This window comes from Theobroma cacao, chromosome 4 (genome assembly GCF_053813885.1).
Source record: "Theobroma cacao isolate CCN51 chromosome 4, ASM5381388v1, whole genome shotgun sequence".
In the NCBI taxonomy this organism is placed as follows: domain Eukaryota; kingdom Viridiplantae; phylum Streptophyta; class Magnoliopsida; order Malvales; family Malvaceae; genus Theobroma; species Theobroma cacao.
The window spans coordinates 6,523,430-6,544,692 of record NC_142642.1 but is presented as its reverse complement, the minus strand read 5'-3'; the positions used below and the strand labels follow the sequence as shown (position 1 = coordinate 6,544,692).

Below are 21,263 nucleotides of genomic sequence, written 5' to 3'. Positions count from 1 at the left end.
CTCTCTCACACGGCACATGGCATATATCATTGACGTGTGCACTCTCACACCACACACTACTGGCACCGTCATGTGCACTCCCACACCGCACACGCACAATTATAATTATCACACAATAGTACCATTCAATGCATAACATACACGTCAACATAATGTAGGAACACATGAACTAATCACATTGCACATTTCACAATATAAGAATATTTCATCAAGGGCTTGTTCCCCAAGTACATTTTAAAGCAAAAACAAATAAAATTTTCAAATGATCCATTCAAACACATATGCATTTCCCAAAACAATTTAGATGCAAGTTCACTCACTTGTCTTTGTTGATTCTTTAATTGACTCCAACTTTCACTAATGCTCCAAGTGGAGATGTGGGGTCTCGTTGGAACCTATCACACACAATAGCATCACACCAACTCAATTTACATGAATACTATTTCAAAAGTTGTTTCCTAAATCAAGTTTTACTAGTTATTCCTAACTAGCTTCAAATTACCATTTGACTAGTCATTACTTTGCACTACTTTAGCCTCACTAGAAATAAATAAATAACTTTCAACAATAAGACAATCCACAATTCTAACCATTGGCCATTCATCAACAACTTGAAAATCCACCCTAACTCACTACTCACCTTGGTAATTTTGTAGTTGAATTCCTTTTAAGAGTTTGTCAAGCTACTATGGAAAGCCTCTCTCTCTAAAACGTCCAACTAGTGAGAGAAAGTATTGAGGAAAGACTTTTGAGGGTTCTTGAGATGTAAAAGTGAAAGAGCACAAAGAATCCTATGAAAAAGTGTTCAAAAGCATGATAATTGAAGTTACTTTGAGAAAGTTATGGAGGTTTCAAGGGATGGCTTCCATAAAAGATGGAAAATGCTTAGTGAGGAAAAAGGATGGGAATAAGAAGAAGAAGCTGCTGGAAGTGAGGAGAAAGTGCTGAAAAAATTTAATATTTATCCTATAGTTGACAAAGTTCCACTTATTTACAAAAAACTTTTGGCTCAAAATTTTTACTCTTTTGACACTGAAAAAAGGTCCACAATAGATTAAAGGTACTTGAGTTCATGAAAACTTGAAAATTTAGACCTGAGACCCAAAATGACCATTTTACCCTTACTGTGGAAATTATCATTATTTCTATTTTCTTCGTTTATTTCATTATTATATACCTCATTCATTTATTCCTTAGGCTTACTTAGACCTTAATAACATTAGAAAACCCACTTCTAGGAGCTCACCCAAGAAAATGACGAAATTAACCCTAATCTGCGTCATCGTGTCTACCTCCGTTACATGTCTATGAAGGTAAAAGTTTCACAGTTGCACAATAAATGCTTTGTGTTTGAATTTTTATGGATTATTGACTTAAAATAAAGAATATGGGCTTAGTCAACTAGTCTTAAATAAGTGGGTTTGTTGGAAAATTTGGAAACTTATGTTAGAATTTATTATGTTAGGATTTGCTAAGGTTGAGGATTATAGTACAAGCAAAGTTTAATGAAGCAAGGTTTGGAAACATGCTTTTGTCAAGGTGTGTGGATACACCTTTTTAAAGTATTTTATATAGTAAAGCAAAGCATGGTTTATAGACTTGGTTGACTTGCATGATTTGAATGCTATAGATAGTTGAACAAAGTGACTATAAAGAACAAGTATCCTTTCCCATATATAGATGATTTGTTTGATCAATTTGCAAGGGGCAAAGTGTTTCTCTAAGATTGACTTCGATCAGGTTACTACCAATTAAGGATTAGAGGTGGGGACATACTTAAGATTACTTTTTACACAAGGTATGGTCATTATGAGTTTTCGATTATATCATTTGGATTGATTAATGCCCTTGTACCTTTTTATGGATATGATGATTAGAGTGCTCAGACCATACTTGGACAAGTTTGTAGTAATGTTCATCAATGATAGACTGTTATATCAAAGAGTCGAGAAGAGCATGAACAACACTTGAGGATCGTGTTATAGACCTTGAGGAAACATGAGTTGTATGCCAAGTTCTCTAAGTTTGAGTTTTGGCTTGATAGTTTAAGCTTCTTGGGTCACATAGTGTCTAAGTATGGAGTAAAAGTGGACCCAAGGAAGATAAAGGTGGTGGAGAAGTGATTGAGGTTGACATCTATGATGAAAATTTATAGTTTCTTGAGATTAGCCAATTGCTACTACAAGTTTGTTAAGGATTTTTCTAGGATAGTTGCTCCTATGACCAAGTTGACATAAAAGGGTGTTAAATTCATTTGGTTAGATGCATGTGAGGAAAGCTTTGAGAAGCTCAAGACTTATCTAACTACAGCTCCAGTATTAAGTTTGCCATGTGGCACAAAGGGTTATATATTTGAGCAAAAATAGCTTAACCTTAGGCAGCATAAATGGATAGAGTTGCTTGAGGACTACAATAGCACTATATTGAATCATCCTAGCAAGGCCAATGTAGTGGCATATACATTGAGCTAGAAGTTTATGGGGAGGTTAGCCTATATCTCAATCGATAGGAGATCCTTAGTGCAAGGCATGCATAACTTGGGTGATATGGGAATCCGATTTAAAATCAATGATACTAAGGCATTGTTAGCCCATTTTAGAGTGAAGATAATCTTGATAGACCGTATTAAGGAAGCTTAAGACAATGATTTTGTGATTTGAGCCCTAGAGGATCCTCAAGGGAGAAAAGGCAGATATTCACTATAGACATGGATGGGTTGTTACTTTATGGATCTATAGTTTATGTGCCAAACATTGATGATATGAGGAGAAATATCTTAAAAAAGGTTCACCTGGCAACCTATGTAGTACATCTAGGTACCACCAAGATGTACCATAATTTGAGAGAGGTATATTGGTGGAAGGTTTGAAAAAAAGATGTGGCAGGATTTGTGACCAAATGCCTAGTGTCCCAATAGGTTAAGGCAAAGCATCAAAGACCTACCATTCTATTATACTCCTTGCCTGTTCCCAAGTGGAAATGGGAACATATCTTTATGGATTTTGTGACAAGACTACCCAAACGAGTAATGGGTGCAACTAAATTCGGGTGATAGTTGATAAATTGACTAAATCCGCTCATATTCGACCAGTGAAAACCACTTATGGAATGGCACAATATGCTAGATTATATGTGGATGAGATAATGTGTTAGCAAGGAGTCCATGTCACCATAGTGTCAGATAAAGGCACGTAATTTACCAACTGATTTTAAGGGAAAATTCAAGAAGCTTTAGAGACTAGTTAAATTTTAGTACTGCTTTTCACCCATAGATGGATAGGTAATCTAAGAAGGATATTCAAACTTTAAAGGACATGTTGTGAGCTTGTGTCATAGAATTTGGAGTCACTTGGGATCGACACTTGCCATTGGTAGAGTTTGCCTGCAACAACAACTTTTAGTCTAGTGTTCAAATGGTGCCTTATGAAGGCTTATACAAGCGAAAGTGTAAGTTGCCTATTTGTTGGTTTGAGGTTGGAGAATGAAAACTCCTTGGACTATAGATGGTTCAAGATATTTTGACAAGATCCAAATGATTAGACAAAGGATTTGGCGATAATGAGTCATCAAAATTCATATGCCAATCATAGATGTAGAGACTTGGAGTTTGAGGTAAGCGACCATGTCTTTTTGAAAGTTTTGTTAACCAAGGGAGTCATAAAATTCAACAAGAAGGGCAAGTTGAGCCCAAGAGACATTGGACCATTTGAGATCCTAGAGAGGATTGTTGTAGTAACGTATCAGTTAGCATTACCCCAAGACCTTGCTAGTGTGCACCTAGTATTCCATGTTTCTGTGCTTAGGAAGTACCATATAGATTCGTTCATGTGAGTCAACATGAGACCATTCTATTGGAAGAAAACTTGAGTTATGTGGAGTAGCTTATAGCCATATTAGATAGGCAAGTGAAGAAACTTCGCTCCAAGGAAGTAACCTTGGTTAAGGTGCAATGGCATAATCACTTTTGCAAGGAGGTGACATGGGAATCCAAGGATGAGATGAAAGTGAAGAACCCATACCTTTTCCATTAATATGTTAGATACTTTTACGTAAATTTGAGGATAAATTGTTTTAGGGGGGAAAGAATGTGAAACCCTAACTTTACATTTAATAGAAACGTTATAATTTTTAAAGGAATGGATTATGCTTAATATACTTGTGTTATTGGATGAGTTTTCCTAACTATGTTATGTTAAATTTCTCCCTAGTATTGTGTTGAATAGATAAGAGCTTGATGGATGAAAGAATAATAGAAAAGAAAACCAAAAGAATGTATTTTTACAAGATAAGGCACGAAGGGTTGATCCCCATGAAGGGAAGGTCGATCCTTGGAAGTAATTTGGCTCGAATTGGCCACTGGAAGTGTCAAGGGTTGACCCTTGATGGAGGAAAGGTCGATCCCCACCAAAAAATGATTAAGAGAGTTTTAAGAACTAAAAGGATTGACCTCAAGGGTTAAAGGGTTGATCCTTGCAAGACGGAACACTTAAAAAATTTTCTAGAAACACTAAGATCAACCCTCAAGCTTTAAAAAGTCTATTCCTACGAAACAAAACCTAAAATAGCTATTGAAAACCAAAAGGATCAACCATTGAAGGTCAATGATTGATCCCTGTAGTTTTGGGAAGAAAACAATATAACCTAGGGATTGACCCTAGACTTTAAAAGGTCGATCGTTAGGCTCCAACACAAAAAATTAAAAGCCCTAACTCAAGATTTTTTTCTCATTTCTCACTTCTCTTAGCCTCTAAACACTCTCTCTCACTCTCTAAACCCGCCTACAGCCACCAAGTCCATATCTAGTAATGATTAAGCCCTCGATATCGATTTTTTTAGCAAGATCTAACCATTTTGAGCTTAAAACCCATGGGTATAACTTATCTTTCACTTTTATACGAATTTTAGCTTTTAAACCTCCATTAAGCTGAAGATTTTTAGGGGTTTTGCTTTCCAAAGAAGTTATTGAGGTAAGGAGTTTAAGGTTGTACAATAAATGCTTTGTGTTTGAAGTTTTATGGATTATTGGCTTAAAACGAAGAATATAGGCTTGCTCAGCTAGTTTCGAATAAGTGGGTTTGTTAAAAAATTTTCAAACTTATGTTAGAATTTATCATGTTAGGATTTGTTGAGCTTGAGGATCGTAATACAAGCAAAGTTTGATAAAGTGAGGTTTATAAAAGTTCTTTTGTCAAGGTAAGTGGATACATCTCTTTAAAGTATTTTATGCAGTAAAGCAAAACATGATTTATCGACTTGGTTGACTTGCATGATTTGAATGTTATATTGACATCGATAAATCTAAATGTTTAAGCACATGCTTTTTTAGTGAAGTTTTCAAACCAATTATATTAGTAAATATCTCTAGCATAATTCTCAAATAAGCCCCTAAAATGTTTAAGAAATTTAAATAAGCTCTTATTCTTTTATTACCTTCAATCAAGCCTTTACACTTTTATTTTGAGTCAAATAAGCTCTTATGACTAATGATTGATAAATTACCATTATTCAAAATGTCACTTGTCATTTTTTATCCATATGGCAATAACATGGTATTGATGTAGAGGTTGAAAAATGCCATATGGTCATGTTATCATACCAAATTAGTATACTATGTCATCATCAATTATGACATGTCAACATGCCACATCATCATCAATTATGATATGTTAGCATGTCATGTCAGTGTCATGTGACATAAAATGACAAATGGTATTTTAACTAAGTCAATCATTAGTTATAAAGACTTACTTGATTCAAAATAAAAGTATAAAGGTTTGATTGGATGCAATAAAAGTATAAGGGCTTATTTGAATTTTTTTAAATAATTTAAGGGCTTTTTTTTTGGATATTATGCCATATCTCTACTACATACTAGTTTTCAATAAGGGGGGACAAGCCATAACAAATGTTTTCAATCAAAAACTCATAAAATGGATGTATGAAGCATGATTGGTTCATGGCTAGATAGATGCCTAGGTGAATAAATAGACATCCACCCCAAATAAATTTTATTTTGAAATGTTAGAAGCCCAAAAAGATGTATGTGCTAGTGTGGATGATTAGAGTCACCTTTATGAAAAAGTGAAAGTGGATGTTAGAATGTCCACGAATATAGAACGTAAAAGTGGATGGTAAGTCTCCACCATTTAAGGATTTTATGTGTGGATGTATAGATGGCCACCACAAAATCTATGAAAGGAATGATATGATGTAACTTAAGGTACTCAATTTATTTTGAAATGATATGTGAACTACTATTGTGTTATAAAAGCATCAACTTTGTATAACCAAATGTGAGGGGTAAGCATACCACACATAAATGCAGCTAAGTGTGGGGGGTAAGAATACCACACAATAATATAGCCAGATGTGGGGAGTAAGAATACCACATGCTATTATAGCCAAATGTGGGGGCAAGGATACCATGCACCAATATAGTTGTGAGTTAGGGCAAACATAATAATTCTCCTAATATAGGCAATGATATGAGTTGATTCTTTATTTCGTAAAGAATATAATATTGTGATAAATATGTATAAATGACTTCGATGACATTGCACTTGGATGGAATGAGGATGTGATTAATTGATCAAATTATGTGTTCATGTTTAGAATGGATATTATAGAACTAATGTGTATGAAGACTAGAATAGTACTTCTAGATCTCAATGTGAAAGACAATGCCCGATAATTAGGTTGTGTACAAGAAGGATATCATTACCAAGGTGAAGGTGTCGGTATCCGTGATGTGAACTCTATTGTTTTCTCTTTGCAAATATTTTGTATTTGGAATTATAACTGTTTTATCAAATTGTTTATATATCATGGATTTTAATTGCATTCATGGGAAATGTTTTGAGCTGATGTTATTGAATATTTGAAAGGAACTATGATGATGTTTATGAAACTTATGTTGTTTTTGCAAAGCATGGATGATTTCAAAAACTCTTCCCTTTGGCTTGTCCCCTTCCCTTATTCACTCACAAAGTCTTTGTGACTCACATGTTAGTTTCCTATTTTTTTTTTTGGCAAATCAGTGAGTAGAGATATATAGCAGCTTGTGTCATGGAGACGTGATTCGTTCCTTCTTTGTAGGTGTTCTAGCATCCACTTGCAACCTAGAGGTCCGAGTCATGTTCCGTTATCGAGTTAGTCTTTACGTTTCTGGTTATATATACTTGGATATGTTTTGACTGTGAAGCCAACGGTTGGCACTATAGTTGTATGAATTTATACAAATATGAATGATGAAGGCTTGAGAGCCCATATGGGTGCAAATAAATGTTGATATGAAATATTAGATATACAAATGATGTTGATGAAAGAAAGCGTTTTCCACACTTTATGTTGAGAAGTTCCATAATTGTGTGATGGTGCCTATGCTTATATGAATTTATTTTCATTGAATGTTTATGTGATGAATGTTGTGGATGACTAGCCCACTAATATATTGATTGAAAGGCTTGCTTGGGCTTAGTAAGTCATATGCATATAAGTCCTTGCGTTGGTCCTAAGCCCCTAAAAATGGGTCATGACAAATATGGTGTAGTACAATGAGTAAGTAGGATATTATGATAAATGTGACTTGTATATGCTAGAAATTTTCCAAATTTTGGGTTTATTAAATGACGTATCGATACGTCATGAATGAAGTAGTGATACTTAGCAAACAGAATGTCCAAGAGGCATTTTGTAAAAGTTGTACTTCTCCAAGAAGTATCAATACTTGGTGTACAGAGAGCATACTAAATGAAAAGTATCGAGACCTCTTAAGGAAGTATCGATACCTATGCTATAGAATAGCCTGTATACACCTTTTTAGTGGCTTTTCACTTATTTTTTACTTCTCTTTTCAATTGAAAACTCATAAATGACTTTGATTTCAACTAGAGTTACTTGAATGAATTTGGAAACAACATTAGTTCAAAGATTGGGATGAAAATAAATGATTATTTATAAATTCATGTTTATATCAAGATTGCAGTTTATGTAAAAGCTCATCCCTTTGGCTTGTCCCATTTCTGTGTCTGCTCACTGAATTTTATAACTCACACACGAAAGATGTACTCGTTTTGTTTGAAATCAATAGCTTGCTTGGCTTACCACATCATGGAGGAATCTCATAGCTTATGCTTTGGTAGGTTTGATAGAACTTTCTTTCGAGCCTCTAGTGTTAGTTACACTTCGTTGTGGTGTCCGCTTGAGCCTTTATGCGTAATTCCTATATTATGTTAAGACATATGTTACGTAAATAAAATTAAGAATAAGTATGTTCATTTACGCATGTTATGTGATACCCATGTTGAGCACTAAAAGTGTGCAAATGATTATGATGTTATTGGTTATGAGACTATGATTGTTAATGATCACAAAAAGTGTGTCGAACTATGATAGTGTGGATATGTGAATAATGATAAATGAAAACATGTTTATATGTGTATTTCTTGTATTGTATTAAATGAGTGGAATGGTGTACATGAACACCCACTCATGTGACATATATGGCATACATATATGTCTAAGATGTGTAAGGCTTATTTGGGTCTAGTGGGCTATACCCATATAAGCCCTTGCGTCGATCATGGCCCTAGAAACGGGTCGTGACAATATTGAGCATGAGACAGTGCACTTGGATTCTAAAATTATATATATGCATACATGGAGATACGTCCCACGATTTTATAATCTATTATTTGATTTTGTCTATTATTTCCAAAGCTTGCTTGGATTGAATGGGTCTCGCCCATTAGACCCTTGCGTTGCTCATGTTCCAAAAATTAGGATGTGACAAACGACTTCCTCCTTATTTTTGGATATCAACAAACTCTATTCCTCTTCTTTTTCTTGAGCTATCAATGATCCATTGAGACGTGTGAAAACCAAGAGCCTCCCACCCTGGCTAAAGCTAGTTATTGTTGGCATAAGCAACCCCCTTTACCTTGCAGTTTTTTCACTTGGCATTTGTATGAATCACCATTAAAGACGGGGATAATTGAACAGTTTGAAGTTTGTGACAAGTTATGAAGATTTCGATACATAAGATTCATTTCCCTTGTGATATCGACATTCATGCTATTGAGGTATGACAATCTTCTTCCTCTTAGTTAGATCTTTTTATATTAAATAATTAAATATTGATCTTGCTAATAGGAAAAGTTTTAAATTTTCACTGCGATTGTAATCTTGATTGCATCTAGCTTTCCAATAAAAATTTTAATGCCTTTTGCATTACAAATATTTATCCTTGGACTTAATACAAATTATTTTCTTTATCTCCAAAAATCCCCTAACAATTGCCTCAATACCTTAGGCTAAAATTCTTATTTAAAATATACAAGTTTTCAAGCAGCAAATATTGGTCAAGCAGAAGTCAACTTAATTTTCTCCAGAGTAAATAGCAGGAGTTTCAAATATTGGTGACGGAAGCAATCCTCTCTTCAAACAAAACGGTCCCAGAGTGTTGGGAAGTATGAAGGCATCGATTCTTTTCATACGAATTCGATCCCCTCTTAAATAGGAGCAACTTTCTTTTCAGCCAAGCATGTAGGGATTGATCCCCTCCCTTACAAGATCGATTCCTTGGGTCCTTTTCAGCCTACAACAATCGGAGGTTTGAAGCACCCAGGAATCTCTCTCATTTAATGCACCCCAACAATCCCAATCTCTTTCTAAGTATAAAAGGACTTCCTCTAATATTACTGAAGATAAAAAGAAGTATTGTAACTGCATCAAATCAATTTGTTCATCTTTTTTTTGCATTTGATCTTATTTGTTTGTTTTTTTCTTTTTATTAAATTGGCAAACACCCATGAGGTATTTAGTCTGCAAAAACTCTTTTAGTCTACCATTGAAATAGTAAGATCGAGGGGAATGAAATCATTGAGAGAATTTGTAAGATTTGGGTAGAAATCAACTGGGTCTGAGTTAATGTTGTAAAAGTTACATCTAAACTGAGGGTCGGCTCTAGCATAAAGCCACCAAAGCCCTTGTAGAACAGATTATTTTATAACTTCCATAATTTTATATAATATAATTAATTATATTAAAAATATATAAAAATTAAAATAATTAATAAAATATATTTTAAATTAAATTCTATTAAATATTTATTTTCTCTCATTTCTTACCTCTTATCAATTCCCAATTATTTATCTCACTTCCTCACTTATGTAAAGATCAAAATAATTAATAAAATTATATATTCTCTCACTTTCTCTATTATGTGCTTAATAAATCTCTTTTTTTTTTTTATCACTTCTCATTCCTATAATGCTAATAATTTTTAATTATTTTTTCTATTTTCAATGAACGAAATATGTTTTTAATGATATCCAATTAAGGATAATTTTTTTTAATTTCAATAAAAATGATGTCATTTAAATATTTAAGTATTTTAGGCCATTAAAGATATTGAGCCGCCCTTGCTTAAACCTTGGGTTTAACTTTCTCTTCTCAACTCATTCAATTTATTACTTCTTTATTTTAAACTTTAAAAATCATCATATGTTGCTATCTTTATTCATTCTCATAAGAATACCAATTCACCATCTCTCATAAGTTATCTAATCACCTTAACTAAAACTTAGGAGCATGATTAGGGTTATTTGATAAGACAGACTATGGTTACATATTGAAACAATTTGATATAAATCGCTATATATTGTTATTGTGCAAGAGTTTTCCTGGTTACTCTACTTTAGTGTTGAATAGTACAATTAGATGATAGTAGCCAAGCTTTGTGCCTAACATCTTCCCATTTCATACCGTGCCTGCAAAGTAATCTCTATTATGGAAAGATGGAGAGCTAGGTCTCTTGCGAGGGATCTAATCATCTCTTTGAGTTCCTAGACTCCATTAATAAAACTGAGTGAAGAATCCTTAAAACTTTGCATCCTAGGATAAAACTTCCTTGTGGCTAAAAGGCTTTGTGTTGGGATTAGCTATGTAAACCAGTTTTAAAGAGTGGATCACTGGGAAGTGCTTGGTCAATACAATGAAGCAATACAATGTATCTTTTGTTTTTTGGGAGGTGCTTGGTGACCCCTTCAAGGAGTGATATTGTAAGAAAGGGATGATGGAGGTTCACGTCTAATCTTTTTACCAAAAAGGGGTGATCCTATCACTCGTCCATACCACCCATGCCAAACACCCTTAAAGGCAGTCAGAAGATGATAAATATGTTTCCCCACCGTCCATTGCCAATACAATAGAAATGCATGTAGCCACATGAAACTAATTTATCAAAAGAGAAAGAAACAAAATCATAATAGCTATACATGGTATAATATTGAACATGCGCTTCTAGCGCACGGAATGACCCAAGTTCAAGCAAAAGATCTTTAATGAAAACTCACAAGCAACCACTCTCTCATATCTGCACATGCTAGGTAGAAGTTAACTCTTTGACTGATTTTGGTTTGAGTTAAGGTATCCTTCGATTCCATATTTTCGATAAACTGTAAGCTGATTGTCCTCCCACCATTGCTCTGCTTTCTTCTCTGTGAATCGCTTCCGACTATGCAGCAGAACATACAAATGACCACTCATTTTAAGATAGTTTAGGCTAAAATCCATTATGATGCAACCAATTAAAAGTGCCATATGGAAATCCAAAGACAAAGGAAGATGATGGAATAAACAAGGAAATATACATACAAAGGCATGACAAATTATTTGGACCTTATATGCATTTTACCTATGCATGTATTTATATTTGTATGTATGCCTTTACATGCAGATACATAAGTGTGTACTTTCCAGTCTATGTATGAATGTGTTGGTGTCCATGTATATGCATAGTCGCATATAGATCAATCACCAATTAGATGATAATTAAAAAACAAGACCTAGATGGAGTTCCTTGGAGTAAGTTCATGAAAACAAAACTGATAGATGAATAAAAATTGTTCAATATATAGATCATGTATCCAAAAACTCAAAGAATTTTAGGCAGCTATTGTACTTTATTCAACTATGTACATTGAATAAAGATTCCAAGACAATTTTCAATATTCATGAACTACAATTAAATTGTTATAGGGACGATTTCTAGTTAGTTCTTTTATATATTATTGATCTACATAGTGAGTTATATGAATCTATCAGTTTTGATGAATAATTCTAATTTGATTTAATCTGTTTTAATTGAAAACTTCAAGAACTTCTCATAAGGAATATAAATACGATATTAGAAAATTACCTAAACCTTACACGCTTTAGCCCCTTCTGCCCGCTTGCCAAAATTGTAAAGGTAACATACACCCCAGGTTCATATTGTTCAACCCATTCAAGTTTGGAATCTTTAATTCCATTTTGCCCTGCTTCCATTTGTGTGACATGTGAATCCTGCAATGGTCTATCCTTTTCATGAACTCCATCTCTTGCTTGCATGGACTTCAATTTATTTGAGAACACAATAGGTGTTCCACAAAGACTGTCCACTTGTCTCTCTGTTGAAAATTTAACTTCAGGGGGTAAATTTGCTGCAATCGACAAAGGATGCACACCCTCAAGATTAGAGCTATCTGTGTTTAGAGGCATCATTCTAGACAAATGAACATCAGATTTAGTTTTTTGTTCTCTTCCAGCAGGAAATTTCTCTGACATTGAATGAAGCTGCAACAACAATATTAAAATCAAAGCCTGCTTACTGTAAAATTCACAGGGCAGAACACATAAACCATCAAACCTAAGACAATGAGCTTATCCCTTAGCACCTTTATGAAGCAATTTCAGAAATTCCCATTGAGCATTTAGATACCATACAGAAAAAAGTCCACACACACACATACTTTTTGATTATGGTCAAGAGAAAATAAAAACAATGCCATAGTTTTTGTTCATTTACCAAAGAGTAAAACACAAAATACTACTTTAACTCGCGATATGTCCTATGAAAATAAAACTTCAATGCCCAAACTAATTGATGCCAGATAGATGAAACTAATTCCCCCAATTGGCGTGGTCTAAATACATATCAAATGAAAACAGTTTTTTTAGAATCAATATCCCATTCTAATACTACAGTCACCGTGATTTTGGTTTATCATGACCTCTTTTGATATTTCTGCTACATCAGTTTCCTCTCTGTTTCGCAGAAATGCATCCATAACCCTACCTTCTGCATGGCCATACTATACAAAACCACTGTCCTTTATCCTCAAACTTGATAAAAATTTATTTTTCTTTTTCTTTAAACTGGATATCAGCTACCTAAATCTTGTTGGACCCTAATTCAAACGAAAGTTTTGTTAATTACCATTAATATGCATTTATAACAGAGTTTTGAACGACCTTTAGACCAACTTCAACATGACATTCAGTTCAACAACCTTTCATAACAACCTTAAAAGAAAAATTAGACAAGTTACCCTTAATGCCAAAGCTTTTATAAATTCCTTTGCTGCTTTACATTTTTCAGCTTCATCCTTTGCCAGAGACCAAGCATGCTCAATTTTTCGCTGACATTCTTGAATCTTTTGGCTTCCAATTTGGCATTGCATTTCAAGGCTTCTTGCCTTCGACATGAAAGAGAATTTATTAGATAAGAAGAAATCCAAGTGTGGTATACAGAAAGCATGCCTATCACATGATTGAACAACCATAGCATTTTACCTAAAACTGACTACATAAGAAAAAAGCTATACGCATTAAACAATAAACCATCCAATCAGTAGTCTTGAAGACAAAAGAACCACATGAAGTCAGATGCATATATATATATATATATATACACAGACACACATACATAAACCTTACATACTATTCTTCCTGCTGAAGAAAGCAGGCAAGAAGAGATAGCATAACACATATATAGTTTTAGTTGCACATACTGTTGGCCTCAAAGTGTGGCGAGCTATGTGTTTATAGAAAATAGAGCATGCAAACGGACTCATCAATTAAACCCTTAACGTATTCTCTAATCAGAACAGTGACAAAAAAGTGCATTAGTAATACTCTCTTGAGTTGGATTAAGTTACAGCTTATCAACAGTACACTACCTAATATGGAACAATAATGTACCAATAACAAAATTTCAATACATGAACTTTGAGGTATCAATACTGCAAAAGATATCAATCTACTCACTCACAACATATTAAAATGGTCCAGGAGTTATGTTTCAAAATAAAAAATGTTCAGAAATAAAGGATTATGATTTCATCTCAGGTGGATAAATTGGTCCTAACGTCCAGCAAAAAATAGACTCGGTAGAACAAAACCAGATGCAAAACAATATTAGCCACTTTGTGTTTTTGCCCCAAGAGAAGTACAACAATCAGTTTAAATAATTAATAGGCCAAAGATAAATAAACAGAATAACTACCTCAGCTTTCAGCCTTTGAACTTCTTCATTAAGCATCTTATTTGATTTGGCTAAATCTATCTCCCAAATTGTGGAATTGCATACAGTAGATTTTGATTGCAGAGATGCTCTCTGCAAGGAATCTGGATCAACTAAAGGTAACTTATTTCTGGAAAGTGGAGAACTTGCTGAAGAGTTTTTACTATGAGGTGCTTCAAATAGAACAGGGAAAGATACTTGCCCCCATCGTGGTGTTGCCACAGAAAAATAAGAGGCAGGTTCAAGATATTGTTGCTTTTCACTTTGGGTCTTTGATGTCTTCCTTTCAGTATCCTGATTTTCTTCATAAGTTGAATGTTTTACTGACAGTAATGGACTCTTTGTAGGGATCGCTTCCTTAGCATCTTTCTCATCAAGGAAAGTTCTTTGAGGAGTCAATGGTTGCCTTGTCGTTCGCTTTGCAAAATTTAAAAGCTTGCTTGAATTTGTGATCTTTTGTAGATGATTAAAGCATGGATTACAAACACGAGAAGGCTTGCTTTTATTAGGTGCTAATGATGCATTTGCAATCTTCTTGCTACTACATGCATGACAGAACAGAAGACCACAATTGTAACAATTATGCTTCTTCCTCGTAAACCCAAAAGTCATTTTGCATCCTGTACAAGCTGACTGATCGTTAATAGTGATAGATTTGTGTAAACAGATTGCTGCTGTTAAGCTTGACCCACAAGCTATGCTTTCAACCTGCTGGTCGCTCAACAACTCAACTAAAGTTGGCATGTTTCTATCTTCGATGTCACCTAAGCCTAACTGTCCCTTGGAACCACTCCCCCAAGTATAAACACTTCCCGCTGATGTCAAGACAGCAACATGATAGGAACCTGAAGAAATCTCCCTGACAAATTCTTGTTTAAGCTTCCCTTCTACAACAGTGATGGATTTATCCTTTGCTTGTGGGTTTCCTAGTTGTCCATGTATTGCACTTCCCATTGTATAAACCGTACCTAAACTAGTGAGTGCAGCCGTCAGCATTCTTCCACAAGAAACTTGCAGAAAATCAAAATCCACAAGCTGCACAACACATGTTGGTAAAAGCTTTCTCTCTCCATCCGCATGACCTAACCTGCCTTTATCACCATCTCCCCATGTGTATAATTTTCGACAAGTTGCATTGAGCTTGTTACGATCAGTCATGATTTCTGCAATAGCAGCCATGTGCCATGGTCCACACGAAACAGATTTTACCCACAAATCCTTAAAAAACTCAACTTCTTTTGGTTGTAACAAACTTAGTGTATTGCCATGGCCGAGAACCCCAAAAGTTCCATCACCATATGTAAATAATTTCCCAGCGCTAGAAACAATTGCTGTATGCCACTCACCACAAGAAACACTAAGCACATTTACACCATCCAATGGGCCAGATATCTTATGTGGCAACCACTGGCTTGTATTTCTCACCTCACCCACTAAATTAGTGCCATGAAAGTCACCACCCCAAGTATATACTTCACCAGATTGTGTCAACACACATGTTTGGTACTCACCACAAGCAACAGCTTTTACAGCAACACCAGAGAGGGATTCAACAAGCTTCGGATGGCTGATATCCATGTTAATCTTGTGCCCAAGCCTTCCACCATTTCCATCACCCCAGCAAAAGACCTCACCCTGTTTCGTAACTAAAGCAGCATGTCTTGCTCCTAGAGATATACGCTGCACATCCAACATTGTTGCAGACTCTAGCAATTTAGGCAACAAAGTGTCAGTTTTTAACCCATTCTGAATACCAGAGCTATCGCTGGCACCACAAATATTTCCTCCAACTACCCCTTCACCCCAGATCATGACATCCTTTAGAATTTCATTCTTCTTTATCTGCATAGAGCAATGAACAGGTGCATTAAACCTGTGAGATATATTCTTTTGAAACTCCACAGCAGCATAATGGGTTCCCCACTGCTTCAGATTATCTGGTTCAATATATGGAGAAGTTGGCATTAAGGTATCCATTACATTTTGCATCTGTGACAAATTTGATTCTGATGAATAAAAGCTATCAGAAGAATATGATAAGCCATCAGAAAAACATCTCTCAGAAAGTGACTGAGAAGGACTTCCGCATAAGCTTCGTACCTTCAAGATTTAATTAAACATAATAAATTATGTTGATGAGAGTTTTTGGCGGAAAAAAAAGAAAGCTATCTCTTGTGACAAAGTATAGAAGTTAAGGAATATGAAACCTGAGAAAACTGATTCGTATCCTCTGCAAGTCCTAGATTATGTTTTCTTCGAATAAAACCAGCTGGACTGCTGATACAACTTTGTGCCCCTCTACGGCTCCTCAAAGTGGTAGTTGATCTGCAATTGTGACATCTGGATATCACAGCTCTCAAGCCTACAAACCAGGAATCAGCCTGTGCTTTGTCCTTGCATATCTATGAAAGAGATAGATAAGGAAATTCAGCTGTAAAATAAAAATCCCAAGAAAGAGTATAGAGTTGAGGGAGTGGGTGAAGAAGAAAATATTAACGTATACGAGAGGAACACCAAGTTTACCAAATCAAGGGAGCGTTCACCGTTAGCATAAATAAGTGAAATTGACTGCTGCTCCCTGTCTGGTTGGAGTTGCCTTTGAAAATTTACCTGCATTAAGTCAAACCTCCAACATTTAAATAAAAGCATCATCCAGAAACACAGTTACATATTTAAATACAAGCAAGAATTACATACTGTCTTCTGTCCAGTGACAATCTTCATAACAGAGCTCAATCTCAATTTCCTTTCCTCTTGTCCTGAATACCATATGAGATATTTTTCATCCTGAAATTCAAATCAAATTTGGCTATTGATCAATGATCGTTCCGAGCTAGATTGTAGCTGTTGCAGAAAGTAGAAAGGATAATACAACCAAAACTGCATGCTATTATTAATTTTAAGAACCACAAGGAGAAACAGGAGATGCAGTCTAAATTACAGTTTAAATCTTAGATACAAGTGTCAGCAGCATGTGCATAGGCCAAGTTAAGCAATTTGAAAAGCACAATATGTAAATGGGATGTTCACCATATGATAGTTCAGAAGAGTTAAGTGTCCTACAAAGTCCAGAAACTTTTATCTGTCATGTCAGAAGTAAAAGATGGACATAAAGATAGAAACTTTGATAGCCAGTGGCATCCCGTTATGCCATCTCTAAAGTTCTCTTCCTTCATTCACAGTTTGAATTAAATATTCTTCTTTTGCCCGCTTTCCTTGGTCAAACAAGGCGAGTAAAGTTAAATCAGTGATAATTAATCTAGAGTAACAAGTATTCAGAGAATAAGTTATTATGGATAAAAAAAATTAAATTTTGTTGAACAAAAATAAGATAAATGCCATCATCATCCCTAGGTGATACCCACAGTGGTGATTCCATTGACCAGAGCAGTATCACCCTCACCACTCCACCAGCCCCTCCTATCTTCCGTAGCCAACACCAACCAAAACTACTTCTCTGCTAGTGTTACCAAATAGTCTCCCCTCATCCAAAAGATAAAAGAAAAAACTAGGGCCCGATCCAAAAAGCATTACCCATGTTCTCTCAGAAATACAATTTTCTTCCACTCTTCATAGTATTATTTCCAGGAACCTCCAAATGTTTTAGTTAAGAGTTTCATGGCAGCTGAGCAAATAAATGATTCTTCCATTTCATTTGGTATCTAGTGATGGAAGTCAACCAGTACAGCACCAAAGAATTAAGGCAAAACAGCCTTGCATCTGTGCAGCTGCACAACAATCAACTAAAAGGAAGAGGGCAACAAAATTGGTCTAAATGTTTAGATAGCAAACAAGAGAATTCAAGTATTTCAATAAATGTTTGTGCAGAGTCTGAGGGGAACTAAAAGGAAGAGGGCAATATCACTTTGCTAAGAGTTTCAGAATTTAAGCAGCACTTTGCCAAGGAGAGACAAATTTCTCATGGCAGACAGTCAAATTTTAGAAGTTTTTTTAGTTAGAGAAAAAGCAGCAGCCAAGCAGAGTTGAGAAGCAAACGATGACAACATAATTCAGAATTCAGACAGAAAATCTGCCCACCGTAGAAAGCCTGAAAGGACAGAATTTAGGCTTCCCTCTTCTTCCACACTTCAAAAGATGTGCGCCTTTCTTCATAGACAAAATTGCCTGAAACATGGACGAATGATGATCAAACACAAACACAATGCCGTGACATGTAAAGACTGAAGTAAAACGAAGAAGATATAGGCAGAGAAGGAGTCAAGGAGCGTGCAAATGAGGGGACCTGTTCAACGTGTCTGTCAAAAGGAAGTAGTGATGCTAAGGAATCTCCTTCACCCATTTCTTTTAATTTATTTTTTAAGGCAAGGCAAGGCAGAGCAGAGCAGAGCAGAGAATGAGAGAAGAAGTGATAAATAAATGGCAGTTGGTTTCCCACAAGGAAACCTTAACTAGCACCACTTTGCGTTTTGTAACGCACAGTCTATCAATTTCTGCAGAGAGACACAGACAGACATTTATGAAACGCTACTATAAATGCTTCTTCCTTTTCTTCTCTTCTCTTTCCTTTATTGCTGAGATACCATATATATAACGTTGTGGGTTGTCTGTCCCTGCCCAGACTCGAGACTCAAAGGCTCCACCTCCACTACCTTGTAAGTGAATCTGTGCTTACATTTTCTTACTTTGATATCCGTGTCGAGTAATGTAAATCGTAAATAGTAATCAGAGGGAGACAGCGAGAGACAGCGAACAAAACCCCACATCACCATATGCACACGTGTAAGCCAATACCACATGGCCTTCGGCTTTTCTTTTCTATTCCGCAAATTAAATTCTCCCTCCTCTTTTTACCACATGCTCTTTTGTCTTTTCTTCCCAACCATCTAATCTTTTTTATCATTTTGCTTTTTTACCTTTTTTTACCTTTTTTGACTTTTTGTTTTATTAAGACAACCAAAAAAGAAGCTTGGAGGTAAGTCATTCATTCTCAACTGCTGCCACTTTTTCCATGTACAAAAAATTTAGATCTTTGTTTCGCCTCACTAAATAGAATGATTTCAATGTGTGGTGAAGAGAAATTTAAATATTATTGAGCAATCTTAATGCAAAAGAAGTGTTGGATATACAATATATTGCTTATTTTTAATAAATAAACCAATTAAAAGACTCAACTTATCAAGCACAATAATAAGTTTTAAAGTGAAAGAAGGAAATAAATAAATCCTTTTGTTATTTAAAATAGAATAAAACTTACTCGGAATGAATTTCAAAAAAAAAAAAAAACATGAATGTGAATTATGAATTTATCTTTATATTCACTCGGTCCACGGCCTGAATCCACATTAATCCTTAGAATTCCTCACATGTAAATAAATATATATTGAATTTGTATCTCTTAATTGAGTACAACAACTTGATTATTTTTAGTGTTCCACTGTTGGGTTAACATCCATGATAATCCATCTTATTTGATCAACTCTATTAAAATATAAGGATTTATCCCTAGTTTATCTTGATAAATTAAGTTAATAATATAAATATATGATAATTATATATCAAAATTATCTAATAATTTTGATATATAATTATCTGATAAAAGGGGTTCTATAAATAGGCTTGAAGGTTTTTTACTAAAATACAATCACAATTAACTAGAAAAAAATTAATGTGAAATTAGGAACTCTCCCATCCCTATATCCAGGCCATCTTCCCTCATTTGCCAAGCTTAGGTTTTTGCATTGTGAAAAGTGTGGTCATTGCTCCTTTTTGTAGTAGTTTACCACCTCGAGTTTTTTTTTTTTTTTTTGAAATCAATAGGCTGTAAAACATCCAAAATCAAGATCATGGACTCACTTTGCATTGTCTTGAAAAGATAAGAGTGGTACATGTATATGTATTTTATAAGAGTAAGATTATTTCGCAACCTTTTTAATCCGTATATTTCTTACGTTAGTATTGGAGTCCACTCAACCGCTTTCATGTTGTTTTTTATATGGAAACATGCCTAACATTCTCAACATCATTTTATGCCTTTATTTTATAATTATCTATTTTTAAAGATTTTTTTACATGATAATGGCATTTGTAAATAAGCATGTTTTTTGGGTCTGGTTTTTCATTATATGATGCTCTTATATGCCTAATTAAATCTATAAATTTTGTGTTCCATGTGATGAGTTTTCCATCGGTCATATATTTTCCATCAATTGGATTTATTTTTTTGAAAGAATTTAGAAAATGAACATGATTGAAAAAATAAAAACTAGAGGTCAAAGATGAATCGCAAGCATAATCTTGGCTCACTCTTGATGTAGTTGATGTGTGTCATGCAAGTCAATTGACAGGTTTTGTAAACAACTTAAATCCAAACCAACCAAATCCGATAGCTTAGGAAGCACAAAACTCACCTTGAATTCAAGTTTTTGGTGCTTCAACTTAATCAAAATGGAAGGAGGAAGAAGAAGAAAGTGTTTGGAGAGAAAAGTAGAGAGAATGGCATGAGAAGCAAGAAGAAAGGGAATGGGCAAATGAACCAAAGTCCCTTAAAACCCGTTTGGGGAAGGGGGTTGATCCCTCCAGGGCAAAATGCAAGAAAGGCATTTCCTCTTTAGTTTTTTGCTCCCTTATCCTCCGAATACCTCTTTTTCACTCGCAAAAGTAAACTTAAGGGTGAATTCTAGTATATTTGGTTCAGAATGAAGCATTTCATTAGCTCATTAAATAATTTTTCCCATTTTGCCCTTAAATAACAAATTGGAATTGTTAGTGTAGAAGTCTCAATGCACAATATACCAAGAAGGAGATGAATTGGTATTTGTAAAAATCTCTTTGAAAATCTAAGTATAAAGATCAAAACTTTTTCACCCAAAAACATTTTCTAACATCAAAAACAATATCTTCAACAATAAATTATTAAGCATAAAAAAATCCATCAAGGTAAATATATTTTTCTTAAAAT

At 34.7% G+C, this 21,263-nt stretch overlaps 1 protein-coding gene across 4 annotated transcripts; it reads right to left on the bottom strand.

Annotated features, from left to right (window-relative positions):
* Positions 1 to 11,219: 11,219 nt before the first annotated feature.
* On the bottom strand, positions 11,220 to 18,969 carry LOC18601275 (Regulator of chromosome condensation (RCC1) family with FYVE zinc finger domain-containing protein). Of its 4 annotated transcripts, none has more exons than XM_088805946.1 (9): positions 18,588 to 18,969; positions 18,383 to 18,469; positions 17,042 to 17,131; positions 16,868 to 16,954; positions 16,552 to 16,746; positions 14,327 to 16,444; positions 13,371 to 13,517; positions 12,211 to 12,615; positions 11,220 to 11,515 (listed from the first exon to the last, which is right to left on the bottom strand). In XM_088805946.1, exons 1-9 carry the CDS (start codon positions 18,642 to 18,644, stop codon positions 11,423 to 11,425), a joined length of 3,279 nt encoding a protein of 1,092 aa, XP_088662072.1. In that variant the 5' UTR covers positions 18,645 to 18,969; the 3' UTR covers positions 11,220 to 11,422. The 4 variants fall into 4 exon arrangements, with proteins under 4 accessions (XP_088662072.1, XP_017975908.1, XP_088662073.1 ...); XM_018120419.2 differs by having other exon boundaries at positions 12,200 to 12,615; positions 18,588 to 18,967; XM_088805947.1 differs by having other exon boundaries at positions 12,200 to 12,615; positions 14,327 to 16,333; positions 18,588 to 18,966.
* Positions 18,970 to 21,263: the final 2,294 nt, after the last annotated feature.